The sequence below is a fragment of the Sinohyriopsis cumingii genome, chromosome 15, assembly GCF_028554795.1.
Source record: "Sinohyriopsis cumingii isolate HCF-2022 chromosome 15, ASM2855479v2, whole genome shotgun sequence".
Taxonomy (NCBI): Eukaryota; Metazoa; Mollusca; class Bivalvia; order Unionida; family Unionidae; genus Sinohyriopsis; species Sinohyriopsis cumingii.
The window spans coordinates 51953199-51973372 of NC_142975.1; the positions used below are offsets into that span (position 1 = coordinate 51953199).

The window sequence follows — 20174 nt, forward strand, 5'->3', positions numbered from 1 at the left end:
TAATGAGTTGAATATATTTGTACTAAGCACTTCAAGTACTGGGCGAATCCAGCTCAGTTAGATGCAAAAATCAATATTAGGAATCTTTCTAAAAAAATCACCTCGGGAAAAATATGATACGGTTGGCAACAGAAAAACATGGATAGTAGGCCAATTTAAAACACATCTATTTTTTGTGTGGGCCTGAATGCAAGGTTTTTGTGTGGGCCTGAATGTAAAGAATGTGACTATTACTGCTTGCACTGAAATCATGTTCTTTATCTGTTCAAGTCTGTAATTATTTTAATATAAAAAATTTAAAATTTTAATAAATTATTCAATACTGACTTTTGTTTTCTAATGACATTCAACAACAGCAGTAAACAAAGTCTCTCAAAAGGACTGACACTCTACCGTATGAAATGAATTTCCAAGAGTTAACACCATTTCTTCCGTGTAAGTGCTAATTGTTGAAACCATCTCCGATATTCTTAAGTAATCAGATTTTCCAATTAAATGCTTTGGCAGATGTATTTGGAGTAAGACTGTCAACTTTATCATTTAGGAGAAACTAGAACTCATTAGATGACTTTGAAAGAGAAAAAAAAATGCATGCCAATATGAGCATCTATCCTGGAAAATCCGTGACAAGATTTCAATATGTTCAAGACAGCAGCCATACTGGATGTATGCCAAGCAGCATATTCATTAAGGACCAACTTTATTTCATACATATTTTGGTGAAAAGCAAAGTTGTCAGTTTATTGAATATATATATATATATATATATAGAGTGTGGAATATATACTGTACTAAGTATTTCAAGTACTGGGCTAAACCAGCTCAATTAGATGCAAAAATCAATTTCAGGAATCTTAAAAAAATTTACCCCGGGGACAAATATTATGAGGTCGGCAATAGAAAAACATGGATGGTAGGCCAACCGAAAACACATATTTTTTTCCAGAGGATTAGCAATGACAAGATTTTCATGGTCACCATGGTTCCATAATGGATATCAAATCAGCATCACTTTCATTCAGGGCCATCTAGACATGGTACAAATCTAACTTTCCATTTGGAAGGAGTAGATTTAACATCAGATCAACACTATTTTCATTCTTAACAAACTTGTCTTCCAGTGAAAATCCAATGTTACTATGACTTTCCATCAAGGAGAAGTAACCATATGATCTTCACAACAGGTTCTGTGGTGGCAATATTGGATAGATTAGTTATTATTGACATTTTGGGTTTATTGCCATTTCTCAGTGAAAGGTAGGCTATACATGGTGGCCAGTACAATTGTCGGTAAAGAACTTGGAGAAAAAAACCACGAAAAAACACATACCCATTGGAAACTACTGGCAAGCTTACTTGCCTATGCACAGTAATTGAGTCCGAGACTCAAACCAAGTGGATAGAGGTGATTGGTAAAAGCAACCGCTTTAGACCACTTGGCCACCTAAGGCCCTAAATCTGAGATTGGAGGGTGAAAATCCCATGTTGATATGACCATCGACTCAGAAGTAGTGATAATGTGAGGGGAGGGATCAGGGAATTATGCAGTAATTTCAGCTAAATATAACATAATTAAGATTAGATTTATACTCTACAAAACAACATTTCAATGTTAGTAATACATGTTATTATCAGTAATACATTATCTGTTATTATTGCAATGCTGAATTTGGGGGAGGCTGATGGCTAAGATAAGCTGTCAAGTGAACTCAGAGTTGTTGTTAGTAGGTTATTCTATTCCTAACTGGAGAATGGCTTGACAATTTGTTGGGCTGATACAATTGGATCAATACACTCACTCTAGTACACCATTGTATGAAAATTACACCAAAACAAAGTGGAATTGGAATGCCAGAAGGTAGATCTCATGAAATGTTCAAAAGCAAAATCATTTCAAAATGGCCCAAAATTCAGCAATAGTCCTGAATTCATGGGCTTTGATTTTCACAAGAGATTAATTTCAGTGAGAGACTGAACAGCTCTTTTAATGTTCTGAACAATCCACCTCAAAATATCAGAGGTAACATTTGAAGGAAGATAAAGACAGTTCTAACACTTTCTTTTTCTCTTGCTTTAGACAGAACCATAAGGCTCTAACTGGGCAATAGCGTCTCCTGATCAACGCACACATGAGTAAGATTGGAGACTTTGGTTGGGACACAGGCTACTATAGGTTGCTGATTCTTGGCTGAAATCCCAGTTGGCAAAGAAGAGAGACCAAATCATAGCTACCACTGAAAAGTACAACCACCCTTTCCCACTGACAAAGCATGAATTTCACACCTTCTCCTTGCCAACACAAAGAAAAGGAAGACTCTTTCAGTGGGAAATATTCTCAAAGGAAGCTTCACTCAAAGGCTCAAAAGGGGCTTTAGATAGCAATCAAAGAAAAAAGTTCCACCTTGGCATTAACATGAGAAAGACTGGTCTCTGGAGAATGAAGTACCTTTTCAGTTCTGAAAGATATGGGCCTGAAACTATAATGGAGCTAATAAACTGATTTAGAGAGGGCTGCTCTAGAGACCTTAATGGTGGATAATGAGAAAACATGCAACTGCAGTTAAAGTAAAGCTGATAGAATCAATGCATTTCCTACTATACCAATTACAGAAAATTCTCCACCTGGCATTGTAAATCTTGGAAGTTGATTGTCTCAGAACAGATAACGCATTTGCCAGCCTTTGTTTGAATCTGGTCTTGGCAGATAATTCATTTGATATTAGCCAGCCAGAATGTGGGGGATATTCTGTTGTGACAGTGAATCCCTCCACAGAAGTAATTCCCTGTGATGGGTGATCAACAGGTTGAGGAGATTGCTCAACCATGATCGCTGTGGCTACAAGGGAGTGGTGATTTGAAAGTCCCAACTCTCTGACAAACATGAGGTATACTGTAAAATCCACCTCATAACCCTCTGGTCGGGCACTGGAGAAACATAAGGAAGAAGCTTGTCATTCAGTTTCATTGCAAACAAAAAAAGTGTAACAATGAACTTCCATACACATGAAAAAATGTCTCTGCTACCATGTGGTCAAGAAATCATTAGGTAATGACTTCCCTCCCATGTCTCGACAAGCTGTCTGCCATAACATTCTGCTTCCCTTGAATGTGGACGATTCAAAGAGTCATTTAATCCAAAGCTGTCCAATGAAGTAGGTTTCAAACTTCCAACAAGAGAGAAGCCACAAGAGTGTCCTCACACCCTTTGGAGTTACAGTTTGCTATGACCAACATGTTGTCTATAGCAACCATGACAGAGCATCGTTTTATGCAGTTTACTGAAGTACAAGAAAACAACACATACTGAAGTACAAGAAAACAGCACATACTTCTTGACTGTCAATGTTCCCAAGACCACAGGCCTTGAAAGACTACTCCCATGAGCTCTAGGTGAGGCCCACCACCTACAACCAGCATGAGGAGTGAACTGTAACTCTACTCAGAAACCTGCTTGGTATTTCCACCAACTCCAATGGTAACAAAACATGGACCTTAAGGGAATCCAGGCAGACAGGGGGTCCTTATGTGATCCAGTTTGTGAGAGTCAAACACTGGAGGGGTTGCATATGAAATCTTGCAAAAGGGGACTTGTCAAGAGTGGATAATTGCTTGCTATGGGGACGACTGCTGACTTCCTCCCCTGATCCTTCTGTTCACCTGATAACAGAGATTCTGATTCTGTCTTCCTGTTTAAAATGCTTAGGAAGGGGAGATGTTAAATCTCCCGAATAGGGGCATTTCTTCCTCAGTTTAGCCAGGCCAATTACTATGGTCAGGTACTGGCATTACTGATCCATTAAATGCTTAGGCCAATGTTGGGATCAGCTGTCTAACTAGCATTTCCACATCAAGAGAAGTAACCCATGAAAGGTTTTGACTGTGTTCAAGCAAAACCTAAGATATCTCCAAGGCTGTATCCCTCTAGGGGTGAAGGAGTTCTGCAGAGAGTGCAACAGACAATGAGAGCATTTGTCTTGATGTTGTGGCCATGACCTCTAACAGTCTGAAAGGCAGATGGAGAAAAAAGATTCCTCCTTCAGCAGACTGAAAGAGGCAGCCAATATAAGGCTGTGGTAGATGGTGTCCACAAACTGAGTCCCAAAGCTATGAAACCATAATTTTAGAGACAAGCACAGGTAATTGCCTGGATATCCACATGGGAGGCACTCGAATCCTGGAGTGGTCTTAAATGACAAGTGGGTACATGGTCAAGAGCTACTGGCTGAGACCAAGCTTTGAAGTGGTGGGTGGGGGTGTCTGACTTTTTCTTGGCCTAGACACCATTTGAGTCAACCCATCACCATTGTTGAATGAGTGGATAACAGGAGGTGTAACTTCGGCTGCATACTGGAAAGCCCTTCCAAATTGGATGATCCCAATGGCTTGGGACACAGATCTGGAGGAAGTAAATGTGGTTTACTGCCTTATTTAAAAATCCACAGCTATTCCTTATCCAACACATGACCCATTGAGTTGGATGGAGGCAAATCCAATAGATGCAACCCAGTGAAAAGTTCCTTTGATAACTTGTCCTAATCAACAAAAATCAATAGTTTATCATCCTGTTTTTGCTCTTGAAGCAAGGCAGGACTATTTCATCATTTGATCTACACTCACAGTAGGAAACAGCAAATGGCAGTCTAAGTCTGCCAATCCATGGAGCCACAGAAAATTTATCCAGGGTAGCAAAGTTAGAAAAGGTGATCTTGTCAATTTGCTGCTAAGTGGTGAGAGCCTCAAACTCCATAGATACTGAATAGGAAACATTCTAATCCCTCCGGTCAGACTGGTTCTCAAGACTGCAAGTCCATTCCCTACAGGTAATGAATGGAAACATTGAAAATGATGGAAATAAACAGATCTTTTCCTCCAAACTGGTGGTCAAAACTTGATACTCAGTCTAAAGGCTGATGTCCAATACCTGATCAGTACTCAATGATCCAAGACTGAAAGCAGAAGTTAACACTGTACACTTTACCCAGAGAGTGGCGACTGGTGCCCAGTGCCTGGTACAGATGCTTACTGCCCAGTAATTTGGTGAATGTCTTTTGGACATCATCCAGTGCCTGGTGTCCAAAGACCCATGCTCAGTGATATACCTTCCATGACTGTCACCAGAAACATTTCCCAGTGCGCCAGTGCTTGGTACCCAGTGCCCTGTGACAGATCATTATTGACTGTCATATGACATGCAATTTGGTGCCAGTCATGAAACAACAACCAGGACCAGCCAGATGATGTAGACCTTATTGGAGAGTCTCTGTTGGAGAACTCAACTCCAAAGAACGAGATCATGCACTGATTCAAGGTCTACCTTGCAAGAAGATGACATATGCTTTTCTTGTACCAGAAACGCGGGGTTTGCTCTTTGGGGCTGGCAATTCTACACATGAGAAATGCCAAGATTCATTAATGCTGAGATCCCACTATAGTGGAAGCAGGCTGCTTCCTAACACCAAACATTTCCATTCACTGGGAAATGCCTTAATCCGTTCCGGGGAATGGAGGAGGTTCTTCATAGAATAAAATGAAGAGGTGGACCCATTTCTTCCTGGCCCTATAATCACAATGACTTTCCACCCAGTCCCAAACCTTGTCAGACCACCAACAAAAGTTGGGGCAACCATCAGTGTGTCCACATTCCACTCATTCAAGATGGGTGGTGTTAGTGTCCAAAGCTGCATTTTTATGCCTACTTTTGAGGTAAAAGGCTGAAAGAAAATATATAAAGCAATGAACAAGAACAACATTGCAGGAATTACTTATGCTGAGATTAGTTACTATTATAGAAATGAAATACAAAAAACAATACAATAGTGATACCCTAAAACTCTCAAAATCAAGGAAATTAATTAGTACAACCAAGAAATGGATCCAATTGTCAAAAGACAACTAAGTTGACAAAGTGTTAAGCTTCTAAATAACGTGACTGTATAAATGCACAAAGTCAAGGGAAAAGAAACACAATCTGATTGTAGGAAGTGGATTGATGTCAAAGACTGGAATTATGTTGCATTTGTATTCTTTTCTGTTTAAAATGAAATTTATCAGGTCACAGGATAAAATTATGTAGTGAATACAAGCTTTCTCAGGAGTGACAGTCTTGTCAAAGTGGAGCCACACACAGTATTGTTTTCTTCCAGGCATTGCACATACAGTAATATAGCGAATCACAGACTGCAGGTTTAAGAGATCAGCCAATGCTTTTCTTCTTACTTGAACATATGTTATGCCATCTTTATAGTTTATACTGGAGTGTTAAAAAGCCACAAAATCATTTATTTTTAAAATCTATCTTTTAAGTGAGAATCCCAAATCCATAACTATCATATCATCGACATGAAGGAAACCATTTGTGCCAGTGGCCTTCTAAGGAAGAACAAATGGCACCCAAACAATGACAATGGCCTTCAGGGGTTTTGGCAACTCAAGGCTTCTGGGGCCTGTGGTTTTGGAGCCTGAAGACCTCTGGTGCCAGCAGCACCTGCACTGTCTGCCCACCCAACAATACGCTATATTTAGCCTTTTGAAACTAATAATAAATTAAATGTTCAAACTTCAAAGACACAATTAGCGATTAAAATTACATGAGCAGATCCGATCATCCTACATCTGTTTATTCAGAAATCAGACTTACATTTTGATTGTTTTTGTAATGTATGTTCAAACACACAATTATAATTAGTTGAGCAGATCAAACAAGTTTATTGAGACCCACATTCCAATGCTATTTACCAGTGATTTAGGTCACAAAATCTGTCCAGTTTATTAGCATATGCAAAAGAAAATAAAAATCATTTGTTATAAAAAACATTTTTTTCTGGGGAGGGGGGAGTGATTTAAATCATCTGCTCTGAATCAAACATCCTTGACTTTTGGAAAGGGGAAATAATGACATTGTCATTTGTCTCAAAAGCTATGGCAATGTAATAATAGCAGATAATGAATACTACAATTAGAATATATCCTCCTTATCTTTTAAATTCAGCTGTATTTATGATATTGATTTGAAATGAACTTATTATTTTCTAATGTATCTCATGTGACACTCTATTTCATTGGAAATACACTAAATTATTCTTAGTGATGAAAACAGGTTACTTGCAATATAATCAAAGCTCAAAAGTTGCTGCTAGCTCTTTTCTTCTTCTATTAATTATCACTTCCGTACACCATAAACAAGTGTTTTGTTTAATAATTACACTAATACCACAAAAGACAATGAGCCTAAACTGCCAGGAGGAATTCAGTAATGTGTGTAAACAATGACAACAATTTCAACAAGGAAATTAAAGGCTGTTGCTGGAACTTTGCATTATCACTTACAGGGAGTAATCTTTCATGTATATTGGGCTGAACAACATATAAAGGCCTTGGCAGAACAGGACAGATGTCATTGTGGTTGTGGAGTTTAATGCCATTTTTCAGCACATGATAGGCTATGCATGGCAGCCAGTATTAATGGTGGAGGAAGAACCCGGTAAAACCCTGGGAAGAACTAACGACCCACGAGAAGCTACTGGCAAGCTTTCTCACGTACCCACATTGGCCAAATCCTAGACTCGAACCCGCATAGACAGAGGTGAGATGGCAATGATCCATAATGGAGAGCACTTCAGATCACTCTGCCACTCAGGGCACCAGGACAGATGTCAGTAACAAAGTTAAATCTGATATCAAAATATCTTTTAAAAATTTTCTGACATGTGATATGGGAAAAAAAAAGAAAATCCATGCTATGAAGTCATGAAAAATGTAAATTAAATTTAAAAATAAAATCATTACACATAAAACAGGTATAAAAAGCAGAATATATTTAGCATAGGTGACTCAAAGGAAAAAGAACAGAAACACACGGGTCAAAGAATATTAAAACATGCATCACTATTTATGTATCTGGGCCAGCAAACAGAATTGCACATTTAACTGCATGCATCCAACAACATCTAGTCTTTATCAACTCAAAAACCATGTCTTTATCAACTGGAAAACCAAAATTTGAAAACTATGGGCATTCAGAGGTCACAACTTTTCCAAATGATAATGTGTAATTATATCTGAAATTCAACTCATGTAAGGTCTCGTCAGTATAAAAGTTGCAGGCTTCATTTTTCTGAAATCCAACAAAGCTATGTATAAACTTTAAGCTGTGGAAACCAAAGTTTGGCAAATAGGCACTCAAGGGCCACAACTCCTGCAGATTACACAATGAAACAACGGAAATCAAACTTTTTCAAGGCTGCATCAATATGAAATCAGACAAAGCTTAAATAAGTTATGCTGTTGAAAACAAGTAGGAAGGGTAGGCAATCAGGGGTCACAACCCCTATAAATGTTGTGGAATGCTGGAAATGAACATATTCAAGGACTTATCAATATAATCTGCATGCCAAATTTGACTGCAATCTAACAAAACTTATCAAAGTTATACAGCAGAAACCAATGTCTGTATAGTGGGCAAACAGGATAGTACTTCCTGGAAATGATTCTATGGGACACTGAATTCATCAATCTGGAGCCACATGTCAAGTCAGATTGAAATCCAACAAATTAATGTAAAGTTACCATAAGCAACCAAAGTCAGGACTCATAAAAGACATGAAAGTCTATGAGACAATGTATATATCAAACTGCATCAGAACAGGTTGAATGGTTCTCAAACTTTGCTAGTTACATTGTCATTGTTGTTAGGTTTAACGCCATTTTTCAGCACACGATAGGCTATACATGGCAGGCAGTATTAATAGTGGAGGAAGAACCCAGGAAAACCACGGAATGAACCACTGACCCATGAGAAGCTACTGGCAAGCATTCTCACATACCCACATTAGCCGAATCCAAGAATCAAACCCACACAGACAGAGGTGAGATGGCAGTGATCCGTAATGGTGAGCGCTTTAGACCGCTCGGCCACTCGCCCCCCCCCATGCCAGTTACATGACGATCATGCAAAAATGAAAAAGACAAGGTCGAGAACTCACCTCCTGTAGAAGATCCTGTGCAGCTATGGCCTTCAGTACATTCTTCTTGCTGGTCTCTTGCACCTCTCCACCAAGTAGCAGCTCATCTAACATGAAGTATGCCTTCTCAAAATTGAAAATTATGTCTAACTCACATACCTGAAATACAAAGCAAAACATGGTAATACATGTATACAACACTCAATGCAATAATTCAAGAGCCTGCATGTTGAATATACAATCAGAGCACTGATGTCAAACATGAGACTTTCTCTTCAAGGTCACAAGGCTGAGCAAGCATGTCACAGAATTGTCTTAGCATCATAATAATTTTATTCATGAATGAGCAAATTTATAAATGTGTTTACGAAATAAGGTCTAATGAAAAAACTTTGACCAAAACATTAATGCAATATTTCTATGATCGTAACCTTATCAGAAAGATTTAAGAGTTGAGACCATTCGTTGTTGTTATTGTTGTTGTTGTTGTAGGGTTTAATGCCATTTTTCAGCACATGTCAGGCTATACATGGCAGCCAGTATTAATGGTGGAGGAAGAACACGGGAAAACCCCGGAAAGAACCACTGACCCATGAGAAGCTACTGGCAAGCTTTCTCCCATACCCACATTGGCTGAATCCAAGACCCGAACCCACGCAGACAGAGGTGAGATGGCAGTGATCCGTAACGGACAGCGCTTTAGACCACTCGGCCACTTGGGACCCCGGAGACCATTTGTTGCAGAGTTTTTAGCATACCAATGATTCATCCTAACAAATCCATCAAAAGGTTTAGGCAAATTAAGCAGATGAAAAATAATAAATATAAACATCAAAAGTTTTCCTATTAATCAGACATCAACCTTAAGATGACAGAGACAATCTTTCATATCACTGAATAAGCTCTCTTGGCTTAAAAATGATTCATTCGATGCATGATCATAATCCAGGAAATGTAAATAAATTAAAAACTTTAGCCATAACACTGACACAATTTTTCTATCGCTTGGATCTTGATCCCAGGTAAAAGGGAAGATCATGCATATTATATAAATGAAACATCTCGGCTTCAAAACGATTCAATCCAATCTATGGAGGAGTTTTGGGAATATAAGCAAATTAAACAATTCTAACAAAAATATTAATGCAAATTTTCAATGACTGTAACTTGCCCCCCAAAGAAATGGGATAGGTGAGCATACTCTTGAATGAATTGACTAACCTTAATAATGTTTGATGCAGTGTATGCTGAGAATCAATCAAGCGGTTTAGGAAATATATGTACAAATGAAGCTTTTTAACCAAATATTACAACCGTTCATGTTACAGCCACCAACCCTATTGGAAAATTGACTCAATAATGCTTCCCAATAACAAAGCGTTTTCCTAAGTTTTAAAAAAAACCCACCTTGTTTAAGCAAAACAATCCAAAACATCTCATAGTCAATATGCATATGTAACTGACCCATGGTAATTTTTTAAAATAATTTGTATTCTTCTATGTGATTTACATTTATATTAGCAAACTGTACCCTTTATCTATGTAGGCTAATCACCTGGTATTGTATTTCTCTGATAATAAGCCCCCACACCAAAGCCATCCTACCCCAAAGTTTGAGAAACCCAGAGGCGACAGGGTGTCTCCCAAAATAAGCCCAACCCGCTTCTGATCCTAAGAAGAGTAAAAATGTCTGCAAACATTCGTGATCCATTGTAAAGAAAAGTCAACAATTTTTTTCTCCCTATTTCTTAAAACCCAGTGGCATAAGAACAAAGGATGTTTACTTGATAAGTCATTCCAAAAATTAGATACATAGCGGACATAGCATTTTACGTTTAATTACAAGATGACACATTGCATTTATGACGATTACACTTAAAAGAACTAAAAGATGGAACTAGAACACAAATTTCAATTGATAACAAAATTATTTAATTTGTATTTATATATTAAAGTACTGCCTCCACTTGGCATAAGTGACATTTTCATTGATCAAAATTTCCTTACATATTGTTAATTGTGGTGTACTAGGAATTTCGTTTGGAAAGAAAATGTAAAAAATTGTATGAGCTATTTTTAAATTTGATATTTCATAGTGTTGATTACAATTTCCTGGTCATATCTACCGTTTTCAACGATAAAACGAGCAATACATCAAAGTTTCCGTCATAAATTTTGATCGCGATTTTCTTCAAGTTCAACAAATAGTGATACATTTTTGGGGTATTTTCGGGTTTAAAAAATGGGATCCACGCCTGACACAGCATTATAAGCGGGTTCACAAGTTATCAGGGCGCAGGTTATCAAGGGAGTGGTGTAGATGTTGTTCTTAAAATTATTTTTAGGCACTCTAGACTATTAAAATCAAGTTCTTTCTAAAAATTAATTTCAAAACATCAATTGTCCAGACCATCTAAAATAACATAATAACAATCCAACTTTTGGTGGATACAGATAAATTTTCATAAAGGGGTATTATGTGAACCGAGTTCATTGTCACTACTCTTCACATGCTACTTGGAGGGTTTTATTTCAACTTTCAAGGCTAGATGGTATAAACATGCAATAAGGATATGTTAACTTCCTTTCGCATATTTTTGGAAATATTTTTTTTTTTAAATGTTGATAAAAGGAAATTATGAAAATTCAGATAGTCATTACTCATTAATCCTGATATCCCTGGCAGACATTATCATCACTGCAATTATTTTGCAACGAAAGTGGACACTGTCATTGCCTTGTGCATCTATTTATCTGTAACAAAACTTTGTGATCACTTTATCTGCCATGCTGCTTTGAGGATTGCAGTCTAGATATTGTATAATATTAACTTAGTAGATAAATCCAACTGCAAAGACCCATACCAGACATTACATTATGTACTGGCAGATCTGGGTCTATATTTATGTATATCTATATATTTTGTAATTCCTGGTAGATGATTTTGTTAAGGTTTATTTATAGGTTTTATTCATTGCACAAATTGTAGTGATTATATATAGCTGAATTTCATATGTGCATAGGGTCGATTCTAAGATATTAAAGAAGGTAAAATTGCATAGGACCTATAAATAGATACTTATGTTAATAGTTACTAATAATAAAGTTATTAGTAATATGCTTATGAGTTTCTGCCTCTTCCCATTGGACAGATCAGTCAGGTGGTATATTTGATGAATTAAGTTAATTCTTATTGGATGAGTTAGGTCACTTGGAATAGGTACTTTGAAATATTAGGTTGAGTACTAAAATCTGTCACATGAGGCATGTTGCGACAGATAGTTTTAATAGACTCTTGAAGCTGTGTAAAAGAATTTTCATTTATAACTATGATTATTAAATTATGTTACTTTTTAAAAACTTGTTGGTTTTGATTCTTTCTATAACTAGACCGCTCTGGTGACCAAGTTGTTGGATGGTCTGCCTCAGATGTGGTATATCTCCAGCTGAGTTATACCAAAGACTTACAAAAATGGTACTAAGAGCTGCCTTGGTAGGTGCTCAGCATTAAGAGGTTAGTGTTAGGACTGGTCGGCCTGGTGTCAGGAATATGTGACTGGGTGGGACATCATGCTACATGTCTGCTACATGATGCCCAGTGATAGATATCACTATACACTGCCAAACTGCAGACATTGCACTGATAGGACTGAAAAAAATATTAATGTTAAAAATCCAAATCACATACAAACTCTATTACTTAGTTTACGACCACAGAGTCCTAACACTATCAGCACCCACTGCAAACAACTTTGACTGTTCTGTGTGCATGCTATATGATTTTTAAAAAAAGGAACAGACAGACAGACAGACAATACAGCATAAATTCAATTACCTTGTTTTTTGTAGCATATATGTTTTAAGCCTTTGGTAGAACAAGAAAATGATGGTTATTTCACTCCCACAGGTCATGCAGTATCCATATAAAAACCTTGTTCATATTTTCCCATACAAATGCAGTTACCCATAAATACTATTTTTAGATGCCCATTTCATGCAGTATAAGGATGTTCTGTATCGTAAAATACTCCATGATTCTGACAATAAAAATGTAATGGAGAAAAATGATACAGATAAATATATAAATATCTTCAGAATAAGTTATGTCATATGAACTTGTAAAATGTTGTATAGATCAATTAAGAATATCTGCACAAAATTCCAAACACTTGAGTATTATCAATAGGCAAGTTAAAAATGCCTAAAAGTATCTTACACTTCCAAAATACTTGTCCAGTAATTCCACATATCTGTGAATGATTTCAAGGGTCAACAATTCATTGTCCTCAGCTTCAATAGCACAGCAAAAGTACAGACTAGCATATCTGAAATAAAAATGACATTTTTAATGAGAAACTAAGTATAAGGAATTGGAGTAAAAAATAATTAAAAAAGGAGTGCAAAAGGCAACCTACCCATTTATAAATCTGTAAATGTCAACATTAGTCATGGATTTAAAGGACATGCTCTGTTGAAGTTCTACATGTAGGATTTCATAACCTCTTTAGAAGAGGAGCAAAGAAATTCAGCCAATGATCAAATTTGTTCCATCTCAAAACAAAATCAGCCAACAATCAAGTCTGTTCCATCTCAACCTTTGGCGTATGCAGATAGACAAACCAGTATCTAGCAGGAGTAGTACAAGTGACAGGTAAATATGTGATGGAGTTACATTCCAAATAGATCTTATGAATTGGGTATGAAGAAAATTAATCAAATATATATTATTTCTTGACTACTTGGATTTCTCCCAAGTGCTGCAGTGGTTTAGGGAGAATGGGGGGAGGGGGTATTGGGTCATACTGACATTCCAAAACTAAACTGAATCTTTTTAAGATTTGAAGTGCAGGTGTCTGACACATAGCAGCAGACTATCAGGTTGTAAATTAATTGCATGAGGTAGGAGGTGATAAACCTTGTTTCTTGCCCCCCTCCCCCTCCAATAAGGCTGAAGTGAAGTTGTTGCTGTAGGGTTTAACGCCATTTTTCAGCACACGATAGGCTATACATGGCGGCCAGTATTAATGGTGGAGGAAGAACCCTGGAAAACCCTGGAAAGAACCACCGACCCACGAGAAGCAACTGGCAAGCTTTCTCACATACCCACATTAGTCGAATCTGAGACTTGAACCCTTCAATGAAGTGAGTGGGCTGCAGCCCCGACATTGGATTGGGGTCATGACTGGTTCTGTGTTTATTCAGAGAATGATCCCTCTACTCCTTGATGCCAGTCATCTGTGGTTTAGTGTCAAAACTGATTGGATCTGTATGGATGTGGAGACTGTGTTGACACGCTTCTCATCTCGCGAGGTCAAAATTAGCAAGAGCACTCAGGGTATTTGTCATGGAATGGTGAGCTGCTCTGTGCATTTGGGTTGTGGACATGGTCATTACCCAAATTCTCAGTCAGGCAGAAAATAACAAATGATGGGAAATCTAATATCAAAGAAATGGTAACAATGTTCTGAATCAGCTTTGATGTTGGCTAAAAGCATTTTTGTCCACCTTACAGAAAGTAGGGCATTAATATTGACTTAATATTGACAGCCACAAAATTCTTATCAAGGGCCCAAAGCTGAAGAGCAGCTGAGTGTGTTGGTAAATAAAGGCTGCCAGTAGCTGACTTTCTGAAAAAAGGTCTGGAATTGCCAGGATCACTAATTTTGCTGGAGAGGCAAGCAGTGATTTCTTTGATACTGACAGACTGTGGTAGAAGATGAAAGGACAATCCTCCTCTGGTCTTCCTGGCATCAAGAGGAGGTAATGGGCATGGGATAATGCATTGTCTATATGATATCATCATTTTAGAGGGATGGATTCTGGAGGTAGTAAGCTTATATTCCTAACATTAATGCAATTGGGAACATATATGATGGACAAATGTAGTCCCAATATAATTCCTGACCCCATGGCCCCACCTAAGGCTTACCCCAGAGGAAGTATTGGTAGTGGCAAAAGGGCTGAATGTATTGATGTTATAATTTAAATACAAGTCAAAACAGATACACCAATAGAGAATCTTTGACAGAATATGGCGGAAATTGCAAAGGATCAGGGTTACTATTTCTTGGGATAACATCCGAGTACTCAGTGGAGAGAATAATACCCTGAGGTGGAAAATAAGAGAAGTTATTGGAATCATAGAGGTGGAGTTAGTGTTGAACCACGATTCTGATTTTTGGATCTTCTGTTGTTATACAGATGGTTTTTATCATGTGATCAACATTTACCTGATCAAAAGACTCCATCCAGAAGTTATTACTCTGATGTAGGCCTTGTGATAGGTCAAAAGCTAAGGAGTCATAACCTATTTTCTTATAGAAAGCTATCTATTCTTAGTTTCAATTAGTATGAACATCTATGGAAATTCTTAGCTAACACTAAACCCACATTTACAGTCAAGTCTTTATAAAAATAAGGTTGGACTATCAGTCGCAATAATTCCTTCTTTTTCCATAGCTTGGATAGAGCTATAACACTACCGTTACAACTCTATGGTCTTAAACGAAGTAACAGAAAAGAGTAAAATTTATTTCACTAGAATACGATGTGAAATTTTAGAACGAACTGACAGTATTGTGAATTAAATCCATAATAGTCCTAAAAGTTCTATCACATGTCCAAATGTAGCAGTTCCAATGGATGTATTCTGGTAGTCATCCAAATGAACTCCAATTTTGAATGTGCTAATGTATTAATAGTTTTGAATATGCTAATGTGCCAACAGTTTTGATGTATCACAATGATATAATATAGGATGTCCTTGAAAGAAGTCATAACAAACCCCAAATGATGATTTAGTCCAAAAGTCAAAGATAATCTTGTAATTCTGGTGAATAATTTAAATTAAAAAATTCTCTCATATAAAAACTGAAAACAACAATAAGATGGATTTCATGTTGGATGTTATCATAGGAATGAGTAATTCTGAAGCAAACAACAATACTATAAAAAGCTAAGACACAATAAAAGAACCAGGATGAAGGTCAACTTCCCATCAAAGTAAAAAACAACTTGCTTCTAAAGCAGTCTAATTTGTCAACAAGATCAAGAATTTACAAGTAAAAACAAATCTCCTAATCTCTGATACAAGTAAACATGTTTACCTCCAGTAATAATGATCTTAAATCATAATCTAATATCATAGAGTCGTATTAGCTATATAATATGTTCTCTACAATATTTTCTGTCAGGTAGGTCCTAAACTCAATTATTGACCAAGATCAGTCATACATAATAGATATACATAATATAAATTCATGGAAAAATGACAATACACAATTCAAATTAAATATACATAACACTAACAAATATATTCACTGAAGGCTTGTAAACTGGATAAAGAAAAGATATAAGATGCAAGTGTGGTTACCTTTTATACACAATTTTAAGATCTTTCCATTCTAGGAAACTACACATCTTGGGTTTTCTGGATAAAACCATGGTAACTAATTCTCTTGTTATCTTCTTTTTCAGTTTGTCTTGGTGGGCAACATACCACTTCTGTAGCCGCAATTTGCCTTGACGGCTGAACAAGAGCATAAACTGCATCTGAAAAAGAAAACAAAGAACTTCCAAACTGGACATTGTAAATGATTATGTTGCAAAACTGTACAAAATAATCTGTTAGTATGAGTAACAAACAAGCTTGCATACAAACTGTTAACTGTCTGATGGTTGGGACCACATGTAAAAAACAACCCCAAAGTAAATTCGATAAGGAAAGCAAGCCAGTGTGACCTACTTTCCCTTGGGGGACAATAAAAAAGCACAAATTTCATCGGAAAAATAAAAAATTGCATAAACTTTAAAACTGAGCCTAGTAAATAGTTATTTTATTGTCTTAATTTTTTTTACCAGTATTCAGTACAAAGCTTTTAATAAGCCAGGCAGGCAACAAAACTGCCTTGTTAATTGGTGTTTTGTTTGATACAGGGGATCACACACATATAACAAAGTCTGTAAATAAAATCACTAGCACAAGAAAAGTAGGTAGCTGTCACCTGTGTTTCAAATAATAATCTAAGTGTTATTTTTATCAGGGTTTCTTCTGACCCATACATCCAGGTTTTGATTCATGGAATTTGTATCTGACTCAAAACTGAACTATGTGCATTCTGCTCTGCGTCAGTTTGTATGGATTTTAAGAGGCTTCCCTGTCTGAAGAAAGCTTTCTACTTGGCATGAGCAGCAAGCAGTCAATGAAGATTTTACAGGATTCGGCACCAGTCCATGTATCAATGGGAGCTCACACTAACTGCCACCTATGTGGGCAGAAAACTTTTACCCTTTTAGCTATAAAGTTTTATTCTGAAAGGGATGGATTTGTGAGGTAGTAGTAATTCTGCTAAAGTGTTATGACCAGTCAATTTATTTGAAGAATATAATAACCTTCTCAAAGAGAGTATTAATAATACTGAACAAATGTTAAATTGAATTAAAAGTTATGCTGAATCAATTTAACTGTCTAAAACAGCATAGTTAACTTTATCATAAATGTCATGTGTGTAATATATTATATATAATTATTATTATTATTATTAATTTATTTTTATAAATTGAATTATGGGATGAATGCATAGTAAGGCATGCTGTACATGTACATGGTTGAAACTATTTCAAATATATTCTTGTGATTTCATATCTTTATCACCGTTATAAGTGGTTAGATATTTACTGTATATGCCTTGAATAAAAAAAGTAGACTCCTTTATAATAGTAATTTTTGTAAATATAATTTTTTTGGACACAGTTTTTGATAAAACTTTTGAATATTTGCTGTTAATCATGAAGTATCAGTTGTTGGGCTTTTGTGTCACTTAGTGCATCGTTTTGCATCAACCTACATCTTATTTAACAGCTCAATCAAACCCCAACACACACACATATACATACACACAACATACACAAATACAAAATATTTATTCTCTCAAATCTCACTTTTATTTCCTCTTATAGACTTATATAAATATATATATATAAATTATTTTGGAACTTTGTCAACTAAATAAATTAAAGATAACCTACTTGAGATGGGAGAAGTACAATTAAATTAAAAAAGTATGGACCCCACTTCGAGCACAGTTAATCTCATGGAAAAAAAGCGAAAGCGAACACAAAATAGCACACATATAAACCACTAGGGTTTTAATTTATATAATAGTACATCGCTGACTCGCCAAAATTCAAAATTGCTACAATTCTCCTATTGAGATCATTACTCACAGGAAAAGATAGGACAACTGGGTACTGAAATTTTATCAATATTTTGCTGTCCCAACGCATATATAGCAATTATATCATATAGCATACACATATAGCACACATGGGACATAGGGTGACCCCTAGCAAAGGTCAACTTTAACGAACGAGGGAAGGAACTCCGAGGAGGTGAAAGAAGCCACTGTTGGATGAACTTCCCTATAGATACACTAGGGGCTTTTTGAAATACCCAAACAAATTTCTAAATTTTAAAAATATTTCATTTCAAAATTCTTTTTATAAAAATAAAACATACAACACACCTGTGGGAGAAACAACAACACAAACAATTTTCACTTCTTTGGCTAGGTAGAGGGTGGAGTATCTGTCTGGTGCACACACCCCCCTCCAAAAAAATTAAACACTGTACATGTACACATAAAACACTGTATATGTATTGAACTCATCAAAATCACATGATTGTGTATTTTTCGTTTTAATACTGTCAAACAGCTGATATTATAAATACCAACCAAATCTAAATATATTTAATTTCTCAGCCAAATGCATTCTATTTTAAAACTCTATTGATGTGCATAGTTTCACCTGTATATATTTGTATACTTTTAAGATTCCAAGAATTTTTCAAACTATGGCTTCATTTTTAATTGTATACATATTATATCTGTAAACTGATTTCAACTTGCACAACGGAATGTATATCTACTAGCTTTTCTTAACGTGCGCGAGTCTGCCTAAAAAAACAACACAAATTTGACATTGCGCTCACGTCAAAAATATTTATAATTGTTAATGTATGTGCGAACCGCACACAATACTAGTTTGAAATGTATACGATCTGAAAAGAATAATTTATTCTGGACAAACTTTAAACCGTGATGGGTAATTATCTTCCTATATCTAAGGTGACGTATGATTAAAAATGCTGAATTAGTCCCCCTCCCCCCCCCCCCCTCCTTTTGTTCATTCTAGTTCCACCCACATCTTATGATACATATTTCAATATCAGTATGGCAAATACTTTGGTTTATATTTCATTATTTCTCAATTCAGCACAAGAATCTTACCATTTTGTAAATCTGTATGCCTAAAGTTTCACAGTATTGTTGCCTGTGTCTTCATTACATGTCCTTCTAAGTTCCAGCCTACCAGTGTCGACGTTTATTCAAACGGTGTCCACAATGAATAAAGTCTACGCAAATTATATCTGACATCAAACGCTGTGAGACATACATTGTCACAGAGCTCATGTAAATCGAAAAGTAATTCTCACTCTTGTCTATGGTGACCAATTCTTCATAGTTTTGATGTGTCTGCATTTTGTTTCACCATGACCCAATGGTCATAAGCGATGTATGTATATCAGTTTGTCCGTCTGTACACAAGGTGATGTTCGCAATGAATTTGTTGTGCTACACAAGCAGCAGTACAGTATGTATTCATATGTAATACACAAACATTTAAACTCAGTACAGTATGTATACTAAATATTTGTGCGACACACTAGTTTTTAAACCATCTGACACAATGAGATTTTCCATACCTTCGTATTTGTCCTATAATGCAGATAACCGCATCACGTCTATTAGCCATGATAATAAATGCATATCTGGGATAAAATTTGATGTTAATAGGAAATTTAGGCATGGAGAAGTCAGTCATATATGTTCTTTGCAGGATTCTAACCATTCACAATTCTGAGAGCTGTAGAAATAAACCTAGACACCCTTTTCAACACGAGAAGCAAGGAGGGTGAAAATAACCATTTTTAGAAGAGGCCGTTCGCGAAAATAAAAAAAGTTTCCTACGAAAATGAAAAATACAGGGTCAAAAACGTCAAAAAGAGGCCTCTAACCGACCGAAATTTATCAAATTAAGTTACTTTTTTACGCTTGTGTTTTTGTGTGTTTACCTACTCGGACACTCAATGTTGGTCGTCATCCTCCCTGCTGCTGTTTCTTAACCCCCCCCCCCCCAAAAAAAAGACCTACA

The 20174-nt window shown here is 36.4% G+C and overlaps 1 protein-coding gene across 4 annotated transcripts in view; it reads right to left on the reverse strand.

Moving 5' to 3' along the window:
* The window catches only part of LOC149781795 (AP-1 complex subunit sigma-2), a 53233-nt gene extending 33882 nt beyond the window's left edge, over nucleotides 1–19351 (reverse strand). For all 4 annotated transcript variants that reach the window (XR_016414785.1, XM_089935952.1, XM_089935953.1 and 1 more), the window contains exons 1-4: nucleotides 19250–19351; nucleotides 16333–16511; nucleotides 13177–13285; nucleotides 8982–9119 (exon numbers count right to left, since the gene is read on the reverse strand). Coding sequence is in view for 3 of the 4 variants with exons in the window: in XM_089935952.1 (XP_089792078.1) it covers nucleotides 8982–9119; nucleotides 13177–13285; nucleotides 16333–16511; nucleotides 19250–19252 (429 nt within the window). In the remaining variant the exon portion in view is untranslated. The remainder of the gene's footprint in view (nucleotides 1–8981; nucleotides 9120–13176; nucleotides 13286–16332; nucleotides 16512–19249) is intronic.
* Between the last annotated feature and the right edge of the window lie 823 nt (nucleotides 19352–20174).